The following is a 12,527-nucleotide window of genomic DNA, read 5'->3' on the forward strand; positions in this document are numbered from 1 at the left end:
ATTTGCTACTGGCAAAGTAACAATACCTATAAACCTACATATGTGACCAAAAAAATATAAAACAGCAGTAATTAAACAAAACGTCAGATATTTGCAGTATTTTTTCGTCATCAATATAATGCAATTTGGTAAAGCAAGCCGTCGACCTAGATAAATTTGTTTTCTATTATTGGCCTATAACAGTTCATCTAAAACCTTTAACGATATTTATGACGCTCGTTCTATTCTCTCAACCGCTCTATTTATAGACTAGTACTTCTGAGTCCTAACTCTAGATGTGGTCATGTTCATTATAGCTCAACTTGGAAAATACAGTAATATCCCGGTTAAGTTCGCTTCCCGATTAACTTTGCAAAATTTTTCATAAAATCTAGGCTCAACTTTTTCATAAGTCTTTCAGCACTTACAGAAACTGAAAACAGGTCACCAAAAAAGTTAAACAAGTAGCGTAACTAAAATTCACGATTCATTAACCATATCATAAATCGTCAGCTGATGTGAATTTGCGCATATTATTTGCAAATTTCGTCTGTTATACATGCAAAAAAGCTAGGCTAATTTCATTCAAAGGCTAATTCCATCAGTCTTGAATTGTCGCTGATCAGCGATTTCAGTTTTGTTGATATCTATATTACATAATAATACAATCTATTGTATAATTACTGTATTTACAAAACCATAACTGGTAACTTCTCAGGTACTACATAAGTTCGCACAAACTGCTGAGATTCAAGTTGCGAACATAACCGGGATCTTACTGTACTTTGAGGTTAGGAAGCGTCTATTTCACCAGCTGCTAGTTGTCGAATTTGGAAGAAGCTACTTGAGTAAACGGCTAGCCGATTATGCAATTGGTATTTTTTACTTCGGTTAACGGTGGCCGGTGAAGTAGACAAGTCACTTATTTTATCTGCGCCGTTTAGGAAAATATGAATACGCTTAACGGCAATTAAAATTACGCTAGTCAGTGAATTGAAACGTATGCTAATTTTTAACTTAAAACAACATACTAATTTTTTTCCAAACTGTAAATTAACATATAAATAATCCCCTCTGACCCAAACTCCCACTTCTCATGATTAAATTACTAAGCTGGGCTGCGAATTGACATAAACGCTATTTTTCAAATTAAAATCACATTTTTTCGAAGTCTAATTGGTTTAAAACTAATCCCTTCCGACTCAAAACCTCATCTCTCATGGTTAAATTACATCCAAAATAAATTCAAAAAATAGCAACATTCGAACACGAAACCTCCACCTTACGATAAACGAGCAGCGTTGCTAACCACTACGCCACCGTAATGCTTTCATTACCCCTGTATAAAACGAAAACTTGGGTAAACGGACGCCGGTGAAGTAGTCTCGTCGTTGAGATTATACCAGCAAAAGCAGCCAAAATCTTATGCAAAATTTTCAAATTCTTGCTCATTCATTATCTTGAAATTTGTAAGTAAATCGAATAAAGCTTAAACCTCGAGACAAGATTAAAATGCTGGCTGACAAGCAAAGTGACAGCCAGCTTTGCAATCACTTACTGAGGTCAAGCTTCAACGACAAAAACGATTTTACTGCGGGCGAACGTAATTGAATACTTGATGAGTCTAACTGCCTTATTATTCGCCTGATTATGGTTCGAAACACAACGAGAACTTCGCTAAAAGCAAGCTCTTTGAAACAAATCGCTATATTTTACATTTCTTCCTGCTGCATGGGCCCCTTGATTTATTTATGGTTTTCGAAAGATATTATAAATTTTTCAAACCAGTTTTGTTTTTTACAATTAACCCGGTTGTGCGACTTTTTCTATTAATTCTAAAATGCTAAAAGAAAAATTGTCTTTGCCGGGATTTCCTTGAGTGTAGGCGGCACTATAATGTACACGTAATGTGATATCGAACAACTTACAGATAACGTGTGGTATAGCCTACAGTGTGGTAACTCGGGAACCTGGTTCACCAATTCCATTCTTCATGGCAAAACGTAATTGGAACCTACTCTTTTGTAAACGCACCGTAGGTGTATTGAACCAATTTGTTAAAAATACTCGAATGCGAACTACAACACAAGCTAAGGTTTCTCCAAGTAGATCTGTATTGTTTTACTACACCTTGCGTGTTTTAGACTGCCTGCCACAATGTGGAAGCATTTAAAAACTTTTTCACATTACTTTTAGGTATGAAAAGGCAAACGTATCTTTTCACTATCGGCTCAAATAGACTTACTGAAGTCTGTTGTGTAGGCCTACGTATCCTACATAAAACGCATATGGTACAAAGAAAGAAAATTGTTGCAACATGCATGTTAGTAACTTGCAGACCTACGCAATATTCTGCATCTTACGATCACTTCCTTATTATGACGTTTTTGATGCTATGATTTAATGCCAATGCTTTTGTGTACACTCTATAACAAAAATTATACAAATCACAACTTGACCACAGCGGGATATAATCAAAGTATAATACTATGCAAATATATAGAAGGCAGGTGAACAATGCCCCTTCGTTTCGGTCACGCATACATAGACAGAATACCTTTCGGTCAGCAGGCAGTAGTTAATCGATTGCTCATCTAGTTTAATTTTGGTTATAGTATACTTTGTTTAACGAAATGTGTAAATACAATAATTATACAGAAAACGTTGTTCAATTAACGAAAGATACGATACAGTGATACACCATTCATTATAGAAAAGAAATTAATATAACTTATTGCTATGATTATGACAATACGATGGTGATCGAGGACTGAGTTATTTTAACCGGAGATAATGCTTGCGAGCAAAATGTTTGTCAGTTCTCTTTAAAAACAACCGTGGTTCAATGTGTGTTGTATGAAATATTTAAATTGGCAAACGGTCGGTTTCATTATAGCCATAGCTAGTCACAGACTCACAGTTATAGTCGCTCGCCAGAGTCAATGGCGAAAAATAAACGATATGATAAAATCAAAATTCAGTTTTTACATAATAGGCCTGCACGATTTTCTAATTCTATGGTTACATTGAGCCCAAAGACAGACGCGAACTTTCATTTCATCACAGTATTAAACATTTTATTGTGTTAGAGTGCAAAGCTTTTATTTTAAACTATGGTCAAAATGTGTTGCTCATTATTATACTTTATAAGTAGAGAGTCAGCGCTAAATAGTTCGGTTTGTCGCAGAATTGGAGCGATTATGTCTACCATGTAATCGAGTAAACGTTTGTGTAAATGGTTTTATCCGATTTGTAATCGGATATTTTAGACTATTGTGTCGAATAAATCGAATAATTACGCCAACACGCGGGCAAAATATTCAAAACATTCAATTTTTCTAAGATTTTGGTCAATTAATTGGAATAAACTGTTCGTTTTGAACAAATATGCGATAAGCGACTACTTTTCATACACCTTCCAGAGCTTGAATGATTACTTCTGGAACATTACTCGAATAATCAATTGAGTAAAGCGGTATCTTCAACTCTAAAATTGCTCATAAATATGCTGCATCAGCTTCGAGATAACATAAAATATGTTAACGCTTGACTATCACAGATACATATACGATATCTAAAAAGCTCTGCACACTATTTTAATAACGTTGTACAATAATAAACGTTATAAACAAACGTCTGTAAGGCGAACCTCCTCCTAGAAGTTTATGTTCTGATAGTTTTGTCGTTACAATTCATGTTCATGCTGTGCACGTTCTTTTACATTTACGTTATTAAGATTATGATGCGTTAATGGCATTGGTTGCAGAATAAATGATGCTTGATTGACCATGTAGTCTGTTAAATGTTGGAAAACAACTATTTATTGTTGACCATGCAAAACTGCCAAGTAGTTGGAAAATCGATTACAATTTGAGTTAACAGCAAACTTGTTACGAATAAATCGATCATTTTTCATTTTGGTACCCTACTAATCGAATGGTCAATCGATTAGTATGCTTTTGGTGCCCAAACCATTGAATAATCAACCGATTACAAAAGACGAATCCTGAATTTATTCGACTAAAATTCGATTGCCAAAAAATGCTAACGATTGACATTCGATTACAATTACCCCAACCGTAATTAGTTGTTTTCAGCATAGATATCTTATATTTTTATACTTGTAGATTTTCCAGCATTTGTCCCTTGCGTTGGGTGATTGGGTTACTCTTTTCTTCGCTAATGCGGCATAGAAAGCTCTGGCATGCATTTTTTTATTAGAAATTTTGCAATGGTGCTTAGCCTTAGGTTGTTTTAGTATGGGCACAAATTTTATTTTTTAAGTTTCTTGTAGAACTTCATAATTTATCAGGATATGAGATTGTTTTAAACAATTTAAGGTTGCTGAACAAATGCCGAATTACAGAATCGCCTCATTTACTGGGCTAGTAACCCCTCTGCCAATGAACAGTTTTCAATTTTAAAAGAAAACAACAGAACCGGAGTTTACAAAAAAGTTTTGAATGCTGGTATAGCCTAGGCATGCAATTACAGTATCACAAATTTATTTTCTCCTGGCTCAAACCCAGATTGGAAAGTTTGTTAAGTGCACGAGGGATTAAAATTGATTGCGCATATAATAGCTAATGATTCTTTTATTGCACGGGGATTTCTCATCCAAAAATACAGCAAATTTATCAATTTAGGCTCAATCCATTTATCTGTCATATACAATTGTTCTCCAAGAAACGTACAGTTGCTAGGGCTACTTTGATAATTCTAGCATTACCCTAAAGTTTGTATGATGCACGGATTTCTCCCATGCAGAAAGTTGCCATTTTGCTTTATCTTGTATATTAAAAGTATCATATTACTTTGGCGTGGCACAAATTTTGGCATATCATGTATTGCCGTATTTGCTCTGTATCGGTCTATCAATGCAATAGGCTCACCATAAAGAAGCTCGATGTACTTATAATGATTTAGCAATGATGTTAATGATAATATAACATGCAAAAAAATTTTGAATGAAATGTGTTTTCAAGCCTGAAAATTCGTTAAGCGTTGCTGATTTATTAACTGTGTACATGTTTTCCAACACAGCCTGTTCAGAATAAAAATATGTTGTTGATGGTAGTTGTAATTTCTAATCACTATCATTTGATTAAAAAGTTTATTTTGGAAATAGGTTCGTGTTAGTGTTTACTCCCAGTCATAAAGCATGTTTTTACTTCTAATCATTGACAGATTGCAAGTTTTTTTGTTAATATTTTGATTGCATTTTGTAAGAATGGCTGGTGAAGTTGTTGTTGATGCACTGCCCTACTTTGACAAGGGTTATGAAGAAAGTGGTGTCCGTGAAGCTGCAATTGCTATGGTGGAAGAAGAAACAAAACGTTACCGGCCCACACGGAATTATCTTCAGTACATACCGACCATTGACACTCATGCATTTGAGACAGAGATAATGAAAAATGAATTTGAGCGGTTGGCAGCACGTCAGCCAATGGAACTTCTGAGTATGCGTCGGTATGAACTTCCTACGCCACCCAGTGGGCAGAGAAATGATATTACAGCATGGGAAGAGTGTGTAAAAAATTCCCAAGCTCAATTGCAACATCAGCAAGTTCGAATCGAAAATCTTGATCTTATGATGGAGCATGGTTGCAATGCCTGGCGAGCGTACAATGATCATCTTGTCTTGATGCTACAAGATGCCCAGACGAAGCTTCAAAACGTCAAGAAAGCCATTCAAGACATAAATTGGGAACGTAAAACCAAACAAATACAGGCGGGAGAAAGGTTACGAGATTTAGAGGCAAGATGGGTAAACCTGGTCAGCAAAAACTATGAAATTGAGGAAGCTATTTTGAAACTCAAACTGGAAATTAGTTTAAATAGCTGAATATTGGTAGTTGTCTTGCTTTCTCTGCCTTTCATTACAAACAATTTTTTTATAGGAGTTAAAATCATGCATGTGGCAAAAGCTTTGGCAACAGACTGTTGAACATGGTTTTATATTTTATGCATTCATATTGCTTTTTGTGATTATTCCTTGGTAGGATAAATATCCAAAGGATTTCTGGAAACGTTTTCTTTTTGGATACATTTTGATTATGGTATATTGTAAAAAAAATATTCCAACATTGTACAATTGTGATAACACTGGAAAACGTTTTTGGCAGATATTTTTTGCATTGAAAGTTACATGAGTCACCATTAAAAAGATGCTTCTTGACATGCTAATATGATTTTTCATATACATCATAATTTAGAATTGCTAGAATAAGTGATGTCCTTTTTGCTGCTAGATATGTTTGACATTAAAGTTATTGAATGTTTTAGATTTTGATGTAAAATACCTAATCACGACTGGTGGTTTTGTTTATTTCACTGGACTAAGGATATCATCTACTGGATATCATGGCCAGTAAAATGGTAGGTGTAAAATCCTGAATTTCTGCCTAGCCTGTGTCATAACGTGCTTAGGATTTTCTTTTTTTTTTCAGACAACTGGCCTTGTTGGCTTGGCTGTGGAAGCTTATCCACAGAAAAAACTTAAAATCTTATACGAGAACATTTTAAAGACAGTGTCAGCAATGCCAAGCAGTGCTGTTTATAGAAAATACACAGAGACACTTGCAAGTCAAAGATTAAAGGATATCAAAGAGGTGAGCATGTCGTGCATAATATATATGTGTATGAGTTTTGTTAAAAAATGTTGTAGCCAGCATGTAGGCATAGAAAATACAGATTTATGTAGCTAAGAACTTTTGCTTCAGAATCGCCAAAAACACTCCCCTTTCGGAGTTAACACCCTTCTTCATTACTAGTAACTCCTCTAATTCAACTCCTTTCTGCAAAGCTATGGTGCTTCTTTGTCGCTTTTCCTTAACTTTCTATCGTGATAGAGATCACATCCATCTCAGAGTAGTTTTTGATTTAGGGAGAAATTGAAGCCATGGGTGTCTGAGTCGAGTGAATAAAGGACCTGGCCAAAATAATGGAATTACATGGGCAGTATGAGTGGGGGCATTGTTGTAGCAAACTTTCCAATTTTTCACCGCCCATGTTTGATTGCTTGTGACACACATCCAGCTTCATAAAAGCTACGGTGGTATATTCCTTATTCATTTTTCGAACTACTGATGCATATTCATGATGCACAAAACCAAGTAGGTCAAATAAATAACTCAGCAGTACTTTAACATTGCGGAGACACTTACATGCTTTTTTGAGCTTTAGTAACGCCAGATATTTCCAAGAGAGAACTGGAGCAAGTAACATTTTGTTTTGGAATCGTGTCCAAACACCAGTTGTATTAGTTTTCATACAGGCCTGCCCAATACTCTTGATTTTATCAACTTGACTACCACCAAGTTTTAGATTGAATGTAATGCATTATTTCTGTTTGGTTCGTTTTGCCATTTTGTATAAGACCAAAAATCTAACAGCGCACTACAAGTATGAACCCTAAGCATAAAAGAAATATAGCTGCAGCTACCTAGGTCAAAAACTTTTATACATGCACGAGAAGGATGGAGTCTACTAAAAACACTTCACCAACATGACATTATTTGTAGTGGGAAAAGTAAAGTCGGATAGTTTTTGAAGACACTTCATATGTTGGTTGTTGTGTTCAGGACAACATATTATATAAATTTTTCAAATTAGCTTAGATATCTACTTAAACTTGCAAGCTGGATAAAGTAGATAAACATATTCTCGTTTCAATATCTTTAACATAGATTTTAAGTAGGAGTAAATTTTGAATCAGTTAATAGGAATGTAGGATATTTATATAGAATCATTTTATATACGGTATATACTGGTAACTATAACTTTGAATATGATCATTACCTTTCAGACATTAGCCATCAATATATAGCAGGTCAAATCATTCTTAGGCTTTCATTTTATTATCAGACCCCCGACCTTGTGCAATTGGAGGAAAAATGGGGAGCAGGCCAGCTGGAAGAAGTTATCGAACAAGCAAAGTCCGAATTGACTCTCGCGCGCAAAATGAACAAGTGGAAACCATGGGAACCTCTTGTTACTGCTCCCCCTCCTGGGCAGTGGGATTGGCCATGATTTAACCCGTTTTTTCTCTAAATAATATTTTCATCGAATAAATAGTATGCACCAGCCCATTTCTGGCGTTCAGATTTTGATATTTCTAGCACATGGAAACGAAATGGTTCCCAGGTTGTTTTCTGAAAATTTCAAACACAGTGACGTAACGCTAGATCTTTTCTCAGGAAAGTTTAAATACACCACAGTTAGTCAGCAGGGAACGTTAACATGTAGTTTGCTACCTTGCTTTAATTTCTTCGTTGGATTCAAAATGGTGGTCGACTAATCGTGTATTTTGAAGCGCAGATATTGAACACTCGTGTCGCTAATGGGTAAATATAAGCAAAACCATATATCACCGGTCGATAGTAATTCGCCTTACCTGAATGCACCACCACGAACTATAGAAATAACATATGCATGTGTGTTTATTAGCAGTAAAATCGATAACAATAGTACTAGTGGATACATATTAAGCAAGCAAAAGATTTCAGAAGACATTTCTTGTCAAAAGGAGGGTGGCAGCATATAAAACGCACCATGCAAATTATCGAGCAGTTGCCATATCAGTAGCTCACTGTGGAACTAAAGCGTCATTTACGCTATAGAATACAATTGCAACGCATTTTGGCGTGAACGCTATCACCGCGTTCTTAGAAACAATGTCAATGGTGTCGTTCAACAAAATAAAATCATTCATTAAACGATAAATATAAAGCAGTTTTTTGCCGGTTAAAAATATTGATAACAGTCACCTGCAGGCAAAAATTCAAAACAGGGCACTAATTCATCAACAGGAATTCATATAACGAATCCCGTCTCATTTGATAGCAGTGGACGCCTTAGCGTAATAGCAGGACCTGACGATTGTGAGTCATCGTGCAAGTCCTCTATCTGTTTGATATTTACGCAACTTCAGTGAGTAGGTTGTAAGTTACCTTAAAAGCTTTATTTGATCTTTTTCAGGGTAAATATTTACTATACTTGTGTTTGCAACGCAATTATTTGAATTTTGAGCAATAACCAGTTTGAACCCAGTTTTGGTTCCTTTTTTCAATAGAAGCTTTCAGTTAGCCTAGTTGGTTAGTAGTACAGCTTGTACAGAATCCAAAGGTCTTAAATTCAAGAGAGGATAAATGGATTTTTAAGTTTTTGAAACAGGATAAACAGTTTTGACTAAGATCATATTTGTATACGTAATTATACAGTTGCTCGATCGTATCAAAGTATGACTTCAGTAAAAATATATCGAGAAGTCAGAAAAACAGCAATATGATCACAAGTTTATTTCTATCTTATAAGCGTCAAAGATGCATGTAGTGTTAGTGAACATGAATTTTACATAGTAACTCAAAAATGCAATTTCTATATACTATAGTAAGTATATAGCCTGCCATAAAACTCAAGTTAAGGTAACGTAATGATGGCGTACCACAAGTATATTTGGAGTAATAAAAGAAATGTTTAATTCAATGTGGATTATGCAGTAGTTGCGTTTACTAAAAATGAATAAACGTACTGTGCTTTTATTTATTTTTACGGGAACCCGGAACTGGCTCATGTCCCTGTCAAAAGTTTTTGTTGCTTATGCTACAAGGATAGATTTAACTCTGCAGTTAATAAAGAAATTTAATTAAATGTTGAAAAATTCTGTTGAACTATTGTTAATGTTGGAGTTAGGTCAAAGTATGGGTTTTTTAGTTTATGAGAATATCCAAGTTGACATTAATCATTAGCATAAAATATACAAAATGAAATTTAATCTTTTACGGCATAACAAACACGGTCTTTGTCGTATTGCGACCTATAAAGTATTTTTTTCTTGATCTTTTATAAAGTTAAGTCACAAATGTTTATAACGTCTGGGACCTTTAATTCAGCCAACTGCAATTTTGCAGTACACATACAATATATTACTGGATCAATTTTCTGAATGAATGAATTCTGCTATTAAAGGTACTGTAGATTGCATTATACAGTTAAAAAAGTGTGTGCACCCGGTCTGTATTAAACAGTTAATATGTAACCGACGGAATCAAAAAATAACTTATTGTTTGATAATTAATGTTAACGGACGGAAACAATATCATCACGTGATTACATTGTGGTAATATTGATCTTACAAATTGTAAATATATACAATGCAGGAAAGTTTGAAATCCGACTTAAAAACCATTCGGTTGCATTCAGAGCAACAAATGCAGGAATCATGTTGTAGTCGTCGATTTTTCTCATTTTGTGCCAAGACTTGTCACGGCAAGTTCCACACTAAATTGCTTCACATCAAAGTTACTTGAATTTATTATTGTAAGTTTTGTATTTACAAAACCTGCCACCAAGAGACTCAGTGATAGGTCACTTAATTAAACGCGTCCGAATTCTCGAAACTTAGGTCTGGACAGGTTTACAGTTTTTTTATGAAAGGCTAAACATTTCATATTTAAATTATGACGAAATTAGGACTTAGAAATCAGCTAGGGCGAATTTAGAAAGACCATTGTTTTCAAGCTTTACCAAAGGAATTATAATAGTAGCTACATTGGGGATTGGACACGAGCCATATGTATTGCGAGACCAATGCTTGAACAAACATGAGCCGAAAAACATGAGTGAACACTAATATTTTGCCCTTGTGTTAATAACTACGGTTTCTGTTTCGACAGCTCACGTAAGTTGTTCTGTTTGCGAGAAAGGTTGGACTGCAAGTTGTTGCAAAACAGCAAAGTGACTTTGGCTTCAGCGTTACAAGACTGAATGATTTGTTCTGAGACAAACAACGTTTGACATCTACATACCTAGGTAAGTTGAAAGCGCGTTGTTATTTTTATCCGTCAGCATTAATTGCGCTACTTGATTATTAAATACTAATGTTACTACTGCCGTTTGCGAAAATTTATCTTTGATTTGTTTAAATAGAACTCCTGAAGTGTTCCAAAAAGTAACAGACATGGTGTCACCGCCACACATTCTTTCACTCTCAATATGCTCAAAAGCAGCTGCACTTTCGGGTACAGTTGCGGCTGCTGGAGCTCCAGCCATCATTATTGCAGTTGGAATCGCCGCTGGGATTGCGGTTTTTAGCTTTTTTGCAAGCAAGAAAAACAAACGCGATTCCCATAAATCGCAATAGTTTCTATTGATCAAGAGTATACATTAGCCTCGTCAATTTTTGAGCTGGTTATCTTAATCAAAATGTCATGTCCAATGATTGAATATGTTTTGCCTGACCGTAATTTATGCAAAAGTATGTAGAAAATTTTCGCGCAGTTATGTTTTAGAACTGTACATCGGAAAAATGAAGAAATTTAGGACGTGAGAAGTTAGCAGTTATGGTTTTGTAAATACAGTAATTATACAATAGATTGTATTATTATGTAATGTAAATATCACCAAAACTGAAACGGATTTGTTTTTAAGCTTAATCCTGTTGTACTACAGGCTAGACTTAGAGTGCTAGACCCTATCCACTATACCGAAGTTAGATGAATTGATATAGCTAGCACACCGTTCCAAATACCAACGTTTGAAGAATAACTGAAAGTGAAGTTCAAGCGGCGTTTTTCTTTACAATCGGAGTAATAGGTCAATACACTTGCTAAGTAGCAGATGTGGAAAGGTGGTTGATCATAGAAAAATACATATTGAAGGGTCATTTATGAACTATAGTGACGTGCAACTTACTCCAATGCAATATTACTCATTTTGCTTTTTTTATTTTGTTCACATTCTAATTATTTCTTTCTCCTATACATTTCATAAGTGTCGATAACGACTTGGAATTCTGACGAAAGAAGTTTTAATGTGTTAAAATCATAGAAAAGTGATACACAAAGATAAGATATTTTGTTCTTAGAGCAACAGGTAAAGCCGGTTGAAGGTATGCTTGATTTCATATATCAATTGACTCGAGTCACTTATATCAAGACTCGTTTTGACTGGAGATTGAAAAGGTAAATGACTTCACTTGCGACTAGAGTTTGATGACTTGGTTACGACTTTACTTTTGGCCCTGACCAATAACATGACCGAGGATTGTTTCTGCTGACCTGTCCTCAATTTACGTGTTTTAGACTGCCTACCACAATGTGGAAGCATTTAGCAACTTTTTCACATTACTTTAAGGAATGTATAGGCACATCTATCTTTTCACTATCGGCTCAAATAGACTTACTGAAGTCTGTTGTGTACGTATCCTACATAAAACGCATATCGTACAAAGAAAGAAAATTGTTGCAACATGCATGTTAGTAACTTGCAGACCTACGCAATATTCTGCATCTTACGATCACTTTCTTATTTTGACGTGTTTGATTCTATGATTTAATGCCAATGCTTTTGTGTACACTCTATAACAAAAATTATACAAATCACATCTTGACCACAGCGGGATATAATCAAAGTATAATACTATGCAAATATATAGAAGGCAGGTGAACAATACCCCTTCGTTTCGGTCAAGCATACATAGACAGAACACCTTTCGGTCAGCAGGCAATGGTAAATCGATTGCTCATCTAGTTTAATTTTGTTTATAG

At 35.1% G+C, this 12,527-nt stretch overlaps 2 protein-coding genes across 2 annotated transcripts; both read left to right on the top strand.

Annotated features, from left to right (window-relative positions):
* Positions 1 to 5,170: 5,170 nt before the first annotated feature.
* Positions 5,171 to 6,265, top strand: LOC143460697 (pre-mRNA-splicing factor SPF27-like). Its single transcript, XM_076958302.1, has one exon. It carries the CDS (start codon positions 5,210 to 5,212, stop codon positions 5,822 to 5,824), a length of 615 nt encoding a protein of 204 aa, XP_076814417.1. The 5' UTR covers positions 5,171 to 5,209; the 3' UTR covers positions 5,825 to 6,265.
* On the top strand, positions 6,216 to 8,069 carry LOC143460698 (NADH dehydrogenase [ubiquinone] 1 alpha subcomplex subunit 5-like). Its single transcript, XM_076958303.1, has 3 exons — positions 6,216 to 6,357; positions 6,429 to 6,590; positions 7,846 to 8,069. Exons 1-3 carry the CDS (start codon positions 6,343 to 6,345, stop codon positions 8,008 to 8,010), a joined length of 342 nt encoding a protein of 113 aa, XP_076814418.1. The 5' UTR covers positions 6,216 to 6,342; the 3' UTR covers positions 8,011 to 8,069.
* Positions 8,070 to 12,527: the final 4,458 nt, after the last annotated feature.

This window comes from Clavelina lepadiformis, chromosome 5 (genome assembly GCF_947623445.1).
Source record: "Clavelina lepadiformis chromosome 5, kaClaLepa1.1, whole genome shotgun sequence".
NCBI lineage: Eukaryota > Metazoa > Chordata > Ascidiacea > Aplousobranchia > Clavelinidae > Clavelina > Clavelina lepadiformis.

Coding starts and splice junctions, on each gene's coding strand:
- LOC143460697 (XM_076958302.1), top strand. CDS start 5,210: ATGGCTGGTGAAGTTGTTGTTGATGCACTGCCCTACTTTGACAAGGGT.
- LOC143460698 (XM_076958303.1), top strand. Junction 6,591..7,845: donor GATTAAAGGATATCAAAGAG/GTGAGCATGTCG, acceptor TTTTATTATCAG/ACCCCCGACCTTGTGCAATT.